At 44.0% G+C, this 16,247-nt stretch overlaps 1 protein-coding gene across 1 annotated transcript in view; it reads right to left on the minus strand.

Moving 5' to 3' along the window:
* WASHC5 (WASH complex subunit 5) overlaps nucleotides 1-16,247 on the minus strand; it is a 254,023-nt gene that overhangs the window by 27,364 nt on the left and 210,412 nt on the right. The window contains exon 25 of the mRNA XM_053715943.1: nucleotides 6,930-7,026. Within this exon, the coding sequence (XP_053571918.1) occupies nucleotides 6,930-7,026 (97 nt within the window). The remainder of the gene's footprint in view (nucleotides 1-6,929; nucleotides 7,027-16,247) is intronic.

The raw sequence follows: 16,247 nt of genomic DNA on the forward strand, positions 1-16,247 counted from the left end.
ACATATTCTTCGCAAGAAGCAGAATCTGAGTCAGAGACATCCGTATCCAAAAAGTCAGAATCCTCCATAACCTGAATATTTGAAATTATGGACAAAAAAAAGCCAAACGACACCCCAATGGCTGGGGCACTCATCACCTCCTATGACCCAGACAAATAGAGAAAAACATAAATTATGCTTACCTGATAATTTTCTTTTCTTCTGACGGGAAGAGTCCACAGCTGCATTCATTACTTTTGGGAATTCAGAACCTGGCCACAAGGAGGAGGCAAAGACACCCTAGCCAAAGGCTTCAAATACCTCCCCCCACTTCCCTCATCGCCCAGTCATTCTGCCAAGGGAACAAGGAACAGTAGGAGAAATATCAGGGTGAAAAAAGGTGCCAGAAGAACAAAAATATACCGCCGTCCTAAAAATAAAGCACGGGCGGGAGCTGTGAACTCTTCCCGTAAGAAGAAAAGAAAATTATCAGCATAATTTATGTTTTTCTTCTTAAACGGGAAGAGTCCACAGCTGCATTCATTACTTTTGGGAAAACAATACCCAAGCTAGAGGACACTGAATGCAAACAAAGGGTGGGTACGAAAAAGGCGGCTCCTTCGAAAGGCATCACAGCCTGAAATTACTCGACACCACACAAAAACTACATACAACAAGGGAAAAGCCCGGGTAACCGCTCATCAGTTACGTAACCTGTAAAGCCATGCTAGAGACCACTCAGACTCAGAGTCTGCTGAGCACAAAGCCTTCAGAGGAGTCAACCCTGCGGTACCCACAGAAAACATTTCTAACCCAGAAACAAAAAAAACTATCAACCCCCGAAAGGGAGAAAAGAGGAACCCGTAAGGGATCCGAAGGACCATCTAACACGGGCTATTTTAAGCCAAACTGGCAAAAAAACATATCTACCCACGAGAGGGAGAATAGAAGACCCTATGATAAATCAAAAGGATCTAAACCCACTTAGAGCAACCCGAGGTTGCCACAGTACCACTGTCCAGGGAAACAAATTCCATAAGAGGACAAGGACCAGAAGATAGGTCCCTAGTCAGAAGAAAAAACATCACTAGGATGACCAGAAAGTCACACTCATAACCCTGACACCGCACCATACCAACCATGGTGATCCAGAAAACCACGAGTACCCCCTTGTAACCTAGACAAGTCAAAACCTGTCCAGCTAAACAAGCGTAGACACGCAGAGACAGAAAACTGTCTTAGCCGCTAAAAATAGCTCTCCAGGAGGGCACAGAGCCACCTGTGCGCAAAACTCGTGATGATCAAACTCCAGGCAGCAAAGCTGTCCTGAGCCATCGTGGGACACCTCCCACCGAAAAGTGCCAAAACGTCTCGACAACAGCTCCTGTTTAAAAAGCGTTCCATCCTGGCAGCAGATGGGCACAAAGAATCCCCCCATTAACGGGGAGGAGAGATGCAATACCAGCAAATGGTCCATCCTGCAAAAACAGACTGATCCACGTCCTTCGTTCCAGGATAACGGTCCCAGCCCAAAGACTAGTCAAAGACCAAAAACGAGAGTCTCAGACCCTTGGAATAAAAAGGATGGATCTATGAGGAACCCCCCGAGAAGAACCCTGACCAAACTGGCAGGCTATCCTGAACTATGACAGGAACCTCATGCTCGGGTCCAAGGACCACTACACAGCAGCCTTCCTAAAAGAAGGAACACTCCCCAAGGGAATAAAAGTACTCTGACCCACAGCATAATGAAACCAGATTACATTCCGTAATTCTGAGGACGCAAGAGAGGGAAAACCCCTACGAGGCGAGAAAACAAGGACCCACGGGTCCTTCACAGATACTAAGGTACCTCCCAATACAGGAGAACACGTAAAAAAAAACCTTCCTCACCTCATGTGAGAATAGGATTTAGGCAACGGTAACCACTCTACTAATAGAGGCTAAACCCCAATATCGTCCATCCAGTTGGAACTGCAACTGGAGTCTACCAGAAGCAACAGATGTTCCAGCAGACAAGTAGGGATCCGTCAGATCCCTACTGATATAAAATTTCCCATGAGAGTCAGAAACCTCCCTCCCTTACCAAAAGGGCCACGCGGGAGAACAAACCCTAAGGTTAAACAGGACTGGCCATATCCATTCCAGGCAAGAGACATGGTTCTAAGCACCTAAGCCGAAGTCCTCGAAAAACTGATCCAAAGATCTAAAGCTCCTCAGGAACCCAGACAGTGCCTTCCACTATCTAAATCCTTAGATGTAAAGAACCTAGCAACAGCCACAAAACCAACAGTCTGAAAGAGGACTCCCCACCGGTTTCAGAAGGGGGGGGGGTAACCAGTACCCCTGGATTGCAAAGTAATACATGTAGACAGGTCCAACAACCTGACCCACACACTGGAGAATATAAATGGTCAGATTTCTGGCCCAGACAGGCAAAAAGACTGCAACTGACCCCAGACCTACTATCCCTAAGCCCAAAGAGCTAGATCTGCAATAAGATCGACGGATAGCATCAAAGAGTCCAAAGACCCTGGAATGATACGGGGCAGTTCATATCTTGAGAAAACTACAGTTTCCAGAGATCCTAGCAGGATCGGTCTCCCGACATCCTTGAAATGGAATAACAATGGGAGCCTTGCAGCTCTTGGTAGAAAGACAGGGCCCTGTACTCTATGTACTAGAGCAAACGAAACACTGAGAAAGGAAGGAAGGAGGACATGCCCGCACTTCCAGATACATGACCCAACCCAAGTAGGGAGGAAAGGAAACATCGCCCCCGCAAACTGAATGCGACTAGGCCACGGAGTTGTCATCCGGAGATACCGCAAGTGGAGACGCAAATCGTCCAGCCTATAGTAGACCTCTGGAAGTCAATCTTATTTCCAGATCCAAAGGAATGGAAGCCTACAGTTCAGAGTCTCCAGGGACCCTAGGAACCATGATGACATCTGTAAAAATCAATCAGTCACGCATCGCAAGCTATAATGGTAGCAAGAACCAACTTATATCGGAGCTCACAACCTCACTACCAGAAGTGTTGTATGTACGCCCCAGGCCCCTTACTTCGTAGTAGGATCCGAGCCCGGAGTCCATAACACTGGGCCATAAGAGACAGTTATTTTTTTTTCAAATTCAACAGGATAATCATCACCACAAGGGTGACATTAACCCAAGAAACATTAGACAGCGCCCAACCAGTACCTGCCTGGTACAGGAGCACTCCAGAACTGTCTAAGGTCCAAGAAAAATCGACCCGAAGGTTCGATAATATGAACTATAAAACATAACCTCGGTCTTAACCAAAGTGCGCAACTTCCGAGGAAGTGCCCATGCGACCACAAAATCGCAAGTATCAGTTCAAGAGAAAGAACATTACCATAACAGAGCTTATACAACAAATCCAATACATCCTACCGGATTAAAAATAAACATAAGGCAGCACCTGTGGGTGAACGCCCAAGGAAAAAAGGTACGCAAAACCGGACCAGCCGATCAGAGGCCCCTCCCAAGCTCAGATCTGGAACTGATACATAAAGGAAAAACATAAAAATGGAAATGTCAAGGAGATAAGCTTCATCCCCCAGCGTCATACCCAATGTGCCATCCGGCATCTAACACCTCGGATCGCTCGGCCCACTAGGACTGGGATCCTCTAGCAACCTATAACGGAAGGCAAAGTCATCCCTTGCCGGATCGACAAATGACTCCGGTCCCAAGGTTGGGGCCCCTGAAGCCTCAGAAGCCCACGCTTCCCCAGGAGACTGAACTGAGTCGGGCGATCTCACGCCCAACGGGCCCTGGTTAACAGAACACGGAGAGTATCTTAAAAATATTTCACTTGATTGATAGAAATGAGCCAAGGCTGCAGATATGGCCATGCAGAATCGTGCCGTAACCTCTGGAGGAAACAAGCCACCTTCCGGAGGAGTAAAGGCCATAGGGACACCTGCTTGAATAGCAAAGGAAAGTTCTGGGACACGCGCCTCACAGGACCTACAATCCTCGGAGGCGGATGGCTCAACGCACTCTGAGGACCCTGAATCGAGAGAAGAGAGTACTCTGGAAAGGCAATCAGAACATAACTGATGGGCATGGATAACCCGGGACATTTCATATTGATCACAAGACGCATTCTCCGCATCGGAGACATCCGCGTCTAAAAAAAAATCAGAATCCTCCATTTTGGGATTAGAAAATTACAAACACTAACTGGCACCTCCTTTACTCCCCCAATAGCTGGGGAACTCACCACCTCCTGTGAACCAGACAACCGACGAGCAGACTCTCTCTGTCGCCACACAGTCAGCATACGGAAGTGAAAACAGCGTAATTTGAAAAAAGCGCAAATCTAACATTGTGCCAATTGAGGATAAGGCCGTAATGTTCCGAAAAGCCATGAGTCTAAAGTATTACTACACAATCAGCAGATAGAACCACATTGCAAACATGATTAAAGTCCCCCCCCCGTTCAATAATCCCCCTCAGAGGATATTAACCCATGATTCCTAATTTAAGATAAAAGGAGTCCCACTGGGAACCTACCTTTTCACGTTAACATCACATCACATAATGAAGTAAAATGAAACGATCTTACCAGAATCTACCCCGTGGAACAGGAACACAGCCCTTTAAGTGTGACAGATAGTAGCCTCGCCTCTGATATGGACTTGAGTGAATAAAGGCAGGCAGCATAACTCGTCAATGCGGATTGTCAAGGAGCTGTTAATATGAGTCGGGATGGCTTCACAGAAAGACTCTCCCTGCATCTCTAGACTCTAACCTTCACCCATGCTCTCACTGAGAGGCTGACAGGACTACTTAAAACTCTAGTCCCATTTTGAAGAGTACTACCCTCCATAAGAGACAATCTTGAACTTCTGACACTTTTCTGCCAACCTCCTGTGATGAAAGGCAAAGAATGACTGGGGGATGAGGAAAGTAGGGGAGGTATTTGAAGCCTTTGGCTGGGGTGTATTTGCCTCCTCCTGGTGGCCATGTTCTGAATTCCCAAAAGTAATGAATGCAGAGGAGGACTCTTCCCGTTTAAGAAGAAAAACAGACTCTCTCCGCCGCCACACGGTCAGGAATACGGAAATGGAAAACAAAAATGTGACCAAGCGTCGCTTCTAACATGGACTTGAATGAAGAAAGCAGGCAGCGAAACTTGTCCATGCTGATTGCTTATTGAGCTGTTAATATGAGTTGTGATCGTTTTGCAGAAAGACTCTCCCTTCATCCATACTCTCACTGAGAGGCTGACAGGAGTACTTAAAACTCCAGTACTGTTTCAAAGAGTACTACCCTCCATAAGAGACTAACTTGAATCGTCTTACACTTCTCAGCCAACCTCTTGTGATGAAAGTCAAAGAATGACTGGGGGATAAGGGAAGTGGGGGAGGTATTTAAAGCCTTTGGCTGTGGTGTCTTTGCCTCCTCCTGGTGGCCAGGTTCTGTATTTCCGAAAAGTAATGAATGCAGCTGTGGACTCTCCCCGTTTAAGAAGAAAACTTCATTAATAGCGAAGTTGATATACAAACAGGATTTTGCTGAGCTTTAGAGTTAGAAATAGGCTCAGCACATGAGGTACATAACTGTGCAGGGACACACACCTGAAAAACCTTACTAAACACACACTGGAATGGGTTAAAGTATCAGAGGATCTCCATTCTAAAAAATCAGCTGACATACCAGAGGCCTGAGTTGCACATAGTTAAGTATCAAAGATAGACTGAAGCAAATAAGCAATACAAAGCACACATATTATTAACCCCGTAGAGTGCGGTGAGAGAGGATCCGTAAGTACAATTGTTTTTTTATTTATTAAAACACCCCCCCCCCCACACACAAACATTTATAAGCCTCGTTAACATAAATTATAGATTACCATCACTTTAAGGAGGTATAGAACTGCAAATGTATTAGATCACTACAGAGAATCATTATTTTAGGTTAAAATTAGTTCTGTTTAGTAACAAAACAGAACTAATAAAACCTCACAAATTAGAAAAGCCATATTTAAGCACTGCTCATAACATCCCTTGCAGGTGCAAATGTAAGAAGAGGCTTCTGTTTGCCTTGCCAAAAAAACTCCTCTGTGACTAGTCTACGCATCTTCCTCAACTTCAGAATACAAAAGTTTGAGTCTAACCTGACAAGCTCCAGGAAGGACAAAACAATTTACCATGTGTGTGTTTTATGACATACCAAGAAAAGGAAGGCGCATATATGATTGTGATACTTTGTATTTTAAAACACAATCTAACAAAAGAAATAAAGCTATAATCTAGTTAAACGGTGCTTGTTTAATCCCTAAACAGTTTTGAAATTCAGTGTCTCCTTTACTGGTTATGTGTATGACCAATAACCCTCACACTTTGTTTTGCGCTACCAGGAGTACCGATGCGTCTCACTTCCTTATTTGCAGGATTCACTTTTTAGATGCTATAAATTCTCATGGGTAGAACTCCCATCACACACTGAAAAGCTCTGTATTAAGACTTTTTATAATATTCCGATTTTTTATATATTTTTTAGATTGTTTACATTTTAAATTTAAATTTTAGGAAACAGATAAGAAAAACAAGGATGTTCGATATTGAAATATAATAATTCAAAAGTGCATTAATTATCTTAATACCAGTCAACATACAAAGTGTTATGAGTTAAACAAGAATAAGAAACTCTATAACAATTTAACCCCTTCAGGACAGGTGCAACCGTCTAAGTTGAGAATGTAAACAAAAGAGCCAAAAGGTCACTTATGGTCACTGCCATCAAGTGGATCAAAATTGGGTCCTGGGGGACTGACTGCGTTGCTAGGCCCATCCCCCAGTCAGATCCACCAGAGTTTAATTTCCAATGCATCTCATCCAGCATGCACTCTATGCCTTCTAATTGATATGTTTAATGTAACACTAATGGAAGTATTCAGGCTCACACTACAGTACCTAGGTTCTTGTTATACTGTAGTTTTGGCAACTGTGCAATCAGGAACAGGACGTTCATAAGTGGGAAAAATGCCAGCTGTTTGGTAGTGACATAGATCTGAAAAAAAGAAAGACAAAATTAATTTATAATTATAAAAAACAATGTCATACACTATGTGATATATTCTGAAACTTCTTCCTTTCACACTTCATCAGCACCAGCCTGACAAACACAGCTCTAGTTGTATTAGTATGAGCTTTATAAGGCAGATCCCGTAGGCATCATAGAACAAAGCCCGTTGGCCACAGAAGCTTTGACAGTAACTTTCTGACAAACCAGTAATTACATCTCAGGATAGACTTTACAGCTTTAAAATACAACTTAATAGTTTAGATAACATCAAGTGGGTTAAGCAGAGGCTTCCAGTGATTCTAATGACGGAACCACATTTAGTATTAATATTCTAGTAATTAATCATTTTCACGCTATCCTCCCAAAGAAATCGCATAAGGAGGAACAGAGAACAGGACACGCAGCTCTAACATTCATCTAACTGGTGACAAAGCTACAATCAAAATCATAGAAAGAGAAATGAAACCCCAACATGTTCTTTAGTGATTCAGACCCGAAATATCATTTAAAAAAAGTTTCAAATGTACTTCTATTATCAAATTAGCTTCATTCCCATGGTATACCTAGATCTGGAGCACTACATGGTAGGAAATAGTGCTATCATCTAGTGCTCTTGCAAAGGGATAACATTCTTGTAGAACTAATGCCATATGGTGCTCCAGAAATGGGTCTAAGCTTATGACCATGCTTTTCAATAAAAGATACCAAGAGAATGAAGACAATTTTAAAAACTAAATTTATGCTTACCTGATAAATTACTTTCTTTTACGATATGACGAGTCCACGGATTTCATCCTTACTTGTGGGATATTAACCTCCTGCTAGTGGCAAAGAGCACCACAGCAGAGCTGTATATATAGCCCCTCCCCTTCCCCTCCACACTCAGTCATTCGGCCGAAGGTTATAGGAAGAGAAAAGGAAAGGCTAAAAAGGTGCAAAGGTGACTGAAGTTTTCAAAAAATAAAATAAACCTGTCTTAAAATAACAGGGAGGGCCGTGGACTCATCATATCGTAAAAAAGTAATTTATCAGGTAAGCATAAATTTAGTTTTCTTTTACAAAGATATGACGAGTCCACGGATTTCATCCTTACTTGTGGGAAACCAAAACCAAAGCAATAGGACACGGATGAAAGGGAGGGACAAGACAGGAACCTAAACGGAAGGCACCACTGCTTGAAGAACCTTTCTCCCAAAGATAGCCTCAGAAGAAGCAAAAGTATCAAATTTGTAAAATTTGGAAAAAGTGTGAAGGGACGACCAAGTCGCAGCCTTACAAATCTGTTCCACAGATGCATCATTTTTAAAAGCCCATGTGGAAGCCACAGCCCTAGTAGAATGAGCCGTAATTCTTTCAGGAGGCTGCTGTCCAGCAGTCTCATATGCCAGGCGGATGATACTTCTCAGCCAAAAACAAAGAGAGGTAGCCGTAGCTTTCTGACCCCTACGCTTTCCAAAATAAATAATGAATAATGAAGATAATTTACAGAAATCCTTAGTTGCCTGTAAGTAAAACTTTAAGGCACGGACCATGTCCAAGTTATGTAACAGATGCTCCTTCTTAGAAGAAGGGTTAGGACACAAGAAAGGAACAACAATTTCCTGATTAATATTCTTATTCGAAACAACCTTAGGAAGGAACCCAGGTTTGGTACATAAAACCACCTTATCAGAATGAAATATGAGATAAGGCGAATCACACTGTAATGCTGAAAGCTCAGAAACTCTTTGAGCAGAAGAAATAGCAACCAAAAACAGAACTTTCCAAGATAATAGTTTAATATCTATGGAATGCATAGGTTCAAACGGAACCCCTTGCAGAACTCGAAGAACTAAATTCAAAATCCAGGGAGGAGTAATAGGTCTAAATACAGGCTTAGTTCTAGATAGAGCCTGACAAAAAGACTGAACCTCTGATACATTTGCCAAACGTTTGTGAAACAGAGTTGACAAAGCTGAAATTTGTCCCTTTAAGGAACTTGCTGATAACCCTTTCTCCAATCCTTCTTGGAGAAAAGACAAAATCCTAGGAATCCTAACTTTACTCCATGAGTAACCCTTGGATTCACACCAATAAAGATATTTACGCCATATCTTATGATAGATCTTTCTAGTGACAAGCTTTCTAGCCTGTATCAAAGTATAGATAACTTAATCAGAGAATCCTCGCTTCGATAAAATCAAGCGTTCAATCTCCACGCAGTCAGTTGCAGAGAAATTAGATTTGGATATTGGAAAGGACCTTGAATGAGAAGGTCCTGTCTCAACAGAAGTTTCCACGGTGGCAGAGAGGACATGTCCACTAGATCTGCATAACAAGTCCTGCGTGGCAATGCAGGCGATATCAGGATCACTGAAGCTCTCTCCTGTTTGATTCGAGCAATCACGCATGGGAGGAGAGGAAACAGCGGAAACACATAAGCTAGGCTGAACAACCAAGGTACTGCCAAGGCATCTATCAGTTCGGCCTGAGGATCCCTTGACCGGGATACGTATCTTGGAAGCTTGGCATTCTGACGAGATACCATCAAATCCAATTCCGGTCTGCCAAATCTGAGAATTAATGAGGCAAATACCTCCGGGTGAAGTACCCACTCCCCCGGATGAAAAGTCTGTTGACTTAGAAAATCTTCTTCCCAGTTCTCTACCCCTGGGATATAGATCGCTGACAGATGACAAGAGTGGGCCTCTGCCCAACTGATTATCTTGGATACTTCTATCATCGCTAAGGAACTCCTTGCTCCCCCTGATGATTGACATATGCCACAGTCGTTATGTTGTCCGACTGGAATCTGATGAATTTGGCCAAAGCCAACTGAGGCCACGCCTGAAGCGCATTGAATATTGCTCTCAGTTCCAGAATATTGATTGGAAGTAGAGACTCCACCCTGAGTCCAAACACCCTGAGCCTTCAGGGAGTTCCAAACTGCACCCCAGCCCAGAAGGCTGGCATCTGTTGTCACTATCACCCATAAGGGTCTACGGAAACAAGTCCCCTGGGACAGATGATCTGGCGACAACCACCAAAGAAGAGAGTTTCTGGTCTCTTGATCCAGAATTATCTTTGGAGATAAATCCGCATAATCCCCATTCCACTGACCGAGCATGCACAGTTGCAGTGGTCTGAGATGAAAGCGAGCAAACGGAACGATGTCCATTGCGCTACCATTAATCCGATTACCTCCATACACTGAGCCACTGATGGCCGAGGAATGGACAGAAGTGCTCGGCAAGCATTCAAAAACAGAATTTATGTTTACCTGATAAATTTCTTTCTCCAACGGTGTGTCCGGTCCACGGCGTCATCCTTACTTGTGGGATATTCTCTTCCCCAACAGGAAATGGCAAAGAGCCCAGCAAAGCTGGTCACATGATCCCTCCTAGGCTCCGCCTACCCCAGTCATTCGACCGACGTTAAGGAGGAATAATAGCATAGGAGAAACCATATGGTACCGTGGTGACTGTAGTTAAAGAAAATAAATTATCAGACCTGATTAAAAAACCAGGGCGGGCCGTGGACCGGACACACCGTTGGAGAAAGAAATTTATCAGGTAAACATAAATTCTGTTTTCTCCAACATAGGTGTGTCCGGTCCACGGCGTCATCCTTACTTGTGGGAACCAATACCAAAGCTTTAGGACACGGATGAAGGGAGGGAGCAAATCAGGTCACCTAAATGGAAGGCACCACGGCTTGCAAAACCTTTCTCCCAAAAATAGCCTCAGAAGAAGCAAAAGTATCAAACTTGTAAAATTTGGTAAAAGTGTGCAGTGAAGACCAAGTCGCTGCCCTACATATCTGATCAACAGAAGCCTCGTTCTTGAAGGCCCATGTGGAAGCCACAGCCCTAGTGGAATGAGCCGTGATTCTTTCGGGAGGCTGCCGTCCGGCAGTCTCGTAAGCCAATCTGATGATGCTTTTAATCCAAAAAGAGAGAGAGGTAGAAGTTGCTTTTTGACCTCTCCTTTTACCTGAATAAACAACAAACAGGGAAGATGTTTGTCTAAAATCCTTTGTAGCATCTAAATAGAATTTTAGAGCGCGAACAACATCCAAATTGTGCAACAAGCGTTCCTTCTTTGAAACTGGTTTCGGACACAGAGAAGGTACGATAATCTCCTGGTTAATGTTTTTGTTAGAAACAACTTTTGGAAGAAAACCAGGTTTAGTACGTAAAACCACCTTATCTGCATGGAACACCAGATAAGGAGGAGAACACTGCAGAGCAGATAATTCTGAAACTCTTCTAGCAGAAGAAATTGCAACTAAAAACAAAACTTTCCAAGATAATAACTTAATATCAACGGAATGTAAGGGTTCAAACGGAACCCCCTGAAGAACTGAAAGAACTAAATTGAGACTCCAAGGAGGAGTCAAAGGTTTGTAAACAGGCTTGATTCTAACCAGAGCCTGAACAAAGGCTTGAACATCTGGCACAGCTGCCAGTTTTTTGTGAAGTAACACCGACAAGGCAGAAATCTGTCCCTTCAGGGAACTTGCCGATAATCCTTTTTCCAATCCTTCTTGAAGGAAGGATAGAATCCTAGGAATCTTAACCTTGTCCCAAGGGAATCCTTTAGATTCACACCAACAGATATATTTTTTCCAAATTTTATGGTAAATCTTTCTAGTTACAGGCTTTCTGGCCTGAACAAGAGTATCGATAACAGAATCTGAGAAACCTCGCTTCGATAAAATCAAGCGTTCAATCTCCAAGCAGTCAGCTGGAGTGAAACCAGATTCGGATGTTCGAACGGACCCTGAACAAGAAGGTCTCGTCTCAAAGGTAGCTTCCAAGGTGGAGCCGATGACATATTCACCAGATCTGCATACCAAGTCCTGCGTGGCCACGCAGGAGCTATCAAGATCACCGACGCCCTCTCCTGATTGATCCTGGCTACCAGCCTGGGGATGAGAGGAAACGGCGGGAACACATAAGCTAGTTTGAAGGTCCAAGGTGCTACTAGTGCATCCACTAGAGCCGCCTTGGGATCCCTGGATCTGGACCCGTAGCAAGGAACTTTGAAGTTCTGACGAGAGGCCATCAGATCCATGTCTGGAATGCCCCAAAGTTGAGTGACTTGGGCAAAGATTTCCGGATGGAGTTCCCACTCCCCCGGATGCAATGTCTGACGACTCAGAAAATCCGCTTCCCAATTTTCCACTCCCGGGATGTGGATAGCAGACAGGTGGCAGGAGTGAGACTCCGCCCATAGAATGATCTTGGTCACTTCTTCCATCGCTAGGGAACTCCTTGTTCCCCCCTGATGGTTGATGTACGCAACAGTCGTCATGTTGTCTGATTGAAACCGTATGAACTTGGTCCTCGCTAGCTGAGGCCAAGCCTTGAGAGCATTGAATATCGCTCTCAGTTCCAGAATATTTATCGGTAGAAGAGATTCTTCCCGAGACCAAAGACCCTGAGCTTTCAGGGATCCCCAGACCGCGCCCCAGCCCATCAGACTGGCGTCGGTCGTGACAATGACCCACTCTGGTCTGTGGAATGTCATCCCTCGTGATAGGTTGTCCAGGGACAGCCACCAACGGAGTGAGTCTCTGGTCCTCTGATTTACTTGTATCTTTGGAGACAAGTCTGTATAGTCCCCATTCCACTGACTGAGCATGCACAGTTGTAACGGTCTTAGATGAATGCGCGCAAAAGGAACTATGTCCATTGCCGCTACCATCAACCCGATCACTTCCATGCACTGAGCTACGGAAGGAAGAGGAACGGAATGAAGTATTCGACAAGAGTCCAGGAGCTTTGTCTTTCTGGCCTCTGTTAGAAAAATCCTCATTTCTGAGGAGTCTATAATTGTTCCCAAGAAGGGAACCCTTGTTGACGGGGATAGAGAACTCTTTTCCACGTTCACTTTCCAGCCGTGCGATCTGAGAAAGGCCAGGACGATGTCCGTGTGAGCCTTTGCTCGAGGGAGGGACGACGCTTGAATCAGAATGTCGTCCAGGTAAGGTACTACTGCAATGCCCCTTGGTCTTAGCACAGCTAGAAGGGACCCTAGTACCTTTGTGAAAATCCTTGGAGCAGTGGCTAATCCGAAAGGAAGCGCCACGAACTGGTAATGTTTGTCCAGGAAAGCAAACCTTAGGAACCGATGATGTTCCTTGTGGATAGGAATATGTAGATACGCATCCTTTAAATCCACCGTGGTCATGAATTGACCTTCCTGGATGGAAGGAAGGATAGTTCGAATGGTTTCCATCTTGAAAGATGGGACCTTGAGAAATTTGTTTAAGATCTTGAGATCTAGGATTGGTCTGAATGTTCCCTCTTTTTTGGGAACTATGAACAGATTGGAGTAGAACCCCATCCCTTGTTCTCTCAATGGAACAGGATGAATCACTCCCATTTTTAACAGGTCTTCTACGCAAAGTAAGAACGCCTGTCTTTTTATGTGGTCTGAAGACAACTGAGACCTGTGGAACCTTCCCCTTGGGGGAAGTCCCTTGAATTCCAGAAGATAACCCTGGGAGACTATTTCTAGCGCCCAAGGATCCAGAACATCTCTTGCCCAAGCCTGAGCGAAGAGAGAGAGTCTGCCCCCCACCAGATCCGGTCCCGGATCGGGGGCCGATATTTCATGCTGTCTTGGTAGCAGTGGCAGGTTTCTTTGCCTGCTTTCCCTTGTTCCAGCCTTGCATTGGTCTCCAAGCTGGCTTGGCCTGAGAAGTATTACCTTCTTGCTTAGAGGACGTAGCACCTTGGGCTGGTCCGTTTTTACGAAAGGGACGAAAATTAGGTCTATTTTTTGCCTTGAAAGGCCGATCCTGAGGAAGGGCATGGCCCTTACCCCCAGTGATATCAGAGATAATCTCTTTCAAGTCAGGACCAAACAGCGTTTTCCCCTTGAAAGGAATGTTTAGTAGCTTGTTCTTGGAAGACGCATCAGCCGACCAAGATTTCAACCAAAGCGCTCTGCGCGCCACAATAGCAAACCCAGAATTCTTAGCCGCTAACTTAGCCAATTGCAAAGAGGCGTCTAGAGTGAAAGAATTAGCCAATTTGAGAGCATTGACTCTGTCCATAATCTCCTCATAAGGAGGCGAGTCACTATCGAGCACCTTAATCAGTTCATCAAACCAGAAATATGCGGCTGTAGTGACAGGGACAATGCATGAAATGGGTTGTAGAAGGTAACCCTGCTGAACAAACATCTTTTTAAGCAAACCTTCTAATTTTTTATCCATAGGATCTTTGAAAGCACAACTATCCTCTATGGGAATAGTGGTGCGTTTGTTTAAAGTAGAAACCGCTCCCTCGACCTTGGGGACTGACTGCCATAAGTCCTTTCTGGGGTCGACCATAGGAAACAATTTTTTAAATATGGGGGGAGGGACGAAGGGAATACCGGGCCTTTCCCATTCTTTATTAACAATGTCCGCCACCCGCTTGGGTATAGGAAAAGCTTCTGGGAGCCCCGGCACCTCTAGGAACTTGTCCATTTTACATAGTTTCTCTGGGATGACCAAATTTTCACAATCATCCAGAGTGGATAATACCTCCTTAAGCAAAATGCGGAGATGTTCCAATTTAAATTTAAAAGTAATCACATCAGATTCAGCCTGCTGAGAAATATTCCCTAAATCAGTAATTTCTCCCTCAGACAAAACCTCCCTGGCCCCCTCAGATTGGGTTAGGGGCCCTTCAGAGATATTAATATCAGCGTCGTCATGCTCTTCAGTAACTAAAACAGAGCATCCACGCTTACGCTGAACAGGGTTCATTTTGGCTAAAATGTTTTTGACAGAATTATCCATTACAGCCGTTAATTGTTGCATAGTAAGGAGTATTGGCGCGCTAGATGTACTAGGGGCCTCCTGAGTGGGCAAGACTCGTGTAGACGAAGGAGGGAATGATGCAGTACCATGCTTACTCCCCTCACTTGAGGAATCATCTTGGGCATCATTGTCATTATCACATAAATCACATTTATTTAAATGAATAGGAATTCTGGCTTCCCCGCATTCAGAACACAGTCTATCTGGTAGTTCAGACATGTTAAACAGGCATAAACTTGATAAGAAAGTACAAAAAACGTTTTGAAATAAAACCGTTACTGTCACTTTAAATTTTAAACTGAACACACTTTATTACTGCAATTGCGAAAAAACATGAAGGAATTGTTCAAAATTCACCAAACTTTCACCACAGTGTCTTAAAGCCTTGAAAATATTGCACACCAAATTTGGAAGCTTTAACCCTTAAAATAACGGAACCGGAGCCGTTTTAAGCTTTAACCCCTTTACAGTCACTGGTATCTGCTTTGCTGAGACCCAACCAAACCCAAGGGGAATACGATACCAAATGATTCCTCAAGGCTAAATAAGTGTTAATTCAATCGATTTAGCCCAAAAAATGTCTACAGTCTAAATAAGCCCTTGTGAAGCCCTTATTTACAATCGTAATAAACATGGCTTACCGGATCCCATAGGGAAAATGACAGCTTCCAGCATTACATCGTCTTGTTAGAATGTGTCATACCTCAAGCAGCAAAGACTGCAAACTGTTCCCCCAACTGAAGTTAATGCTCTCAACAGTCCTGTGTGGAACAGCCATGGATTTTAGTTACGGTTGCTAAAATCATTTTCCTCATACAAACAGAATTCTTCATCTCTTTTCTGTTTCTGAGTAAATAGTACGTACCAGCACTATTTGAAAATAACAAACTCTTGATTGAATAATGAAAAACTACAGTTAAACACTAAAAAACTCTAAGCCATCTCCGTGGAGATGTTGCCTGTACAACGGCAAAGAGAATGACTGGGGTAGGCGGAGCCTAGGAGGGATCATGTGACCAGCTTTGCTGGGCTCTTTGCCATTTCCTGTTGGGGAAGAGAATATCCCACAAGTAAGGATGACGCCGTGGACCGGACACACCTATGTTGGAGAAATATTTGATTTTCTGTCCTCCGTCAGAAATACTTTCATGGCTACCGAGTCTATCAGAGTTCCCAAGAAAGGAACCCTTGTCTGTGGAACAAGTGAACTCTTCTCTATGTTCACCTTCCAGCCGTGAGTTCTCAGAAAAGACAACACTGTGTCCGTGTGAGATTTTGTCAGATGATATGTTGACGCCTGAATCAGAATATCGTCGAGATAAGGCGCCACCGATATCCCTTGCGGTCTGAGAACCGCCAAAAGAGACCCTAGAACCTTTGTGAAGATTCTGGGTGCTGTGGCCAACCCG

This window comes from Bombina bombina, chromosome 5 (genome assembly GCF_027579735.1).
Source record: "Bombina bombina isolate aBomBom1 chromosome 5, aBomBom1.pri, whole genome shotgun sequence".
Lineage (NCBI taxonomy): Eukaryota > Metazoa > Chordata > Amphibia > Anura > Bombinatoridae > Bombina > Bombina bombina.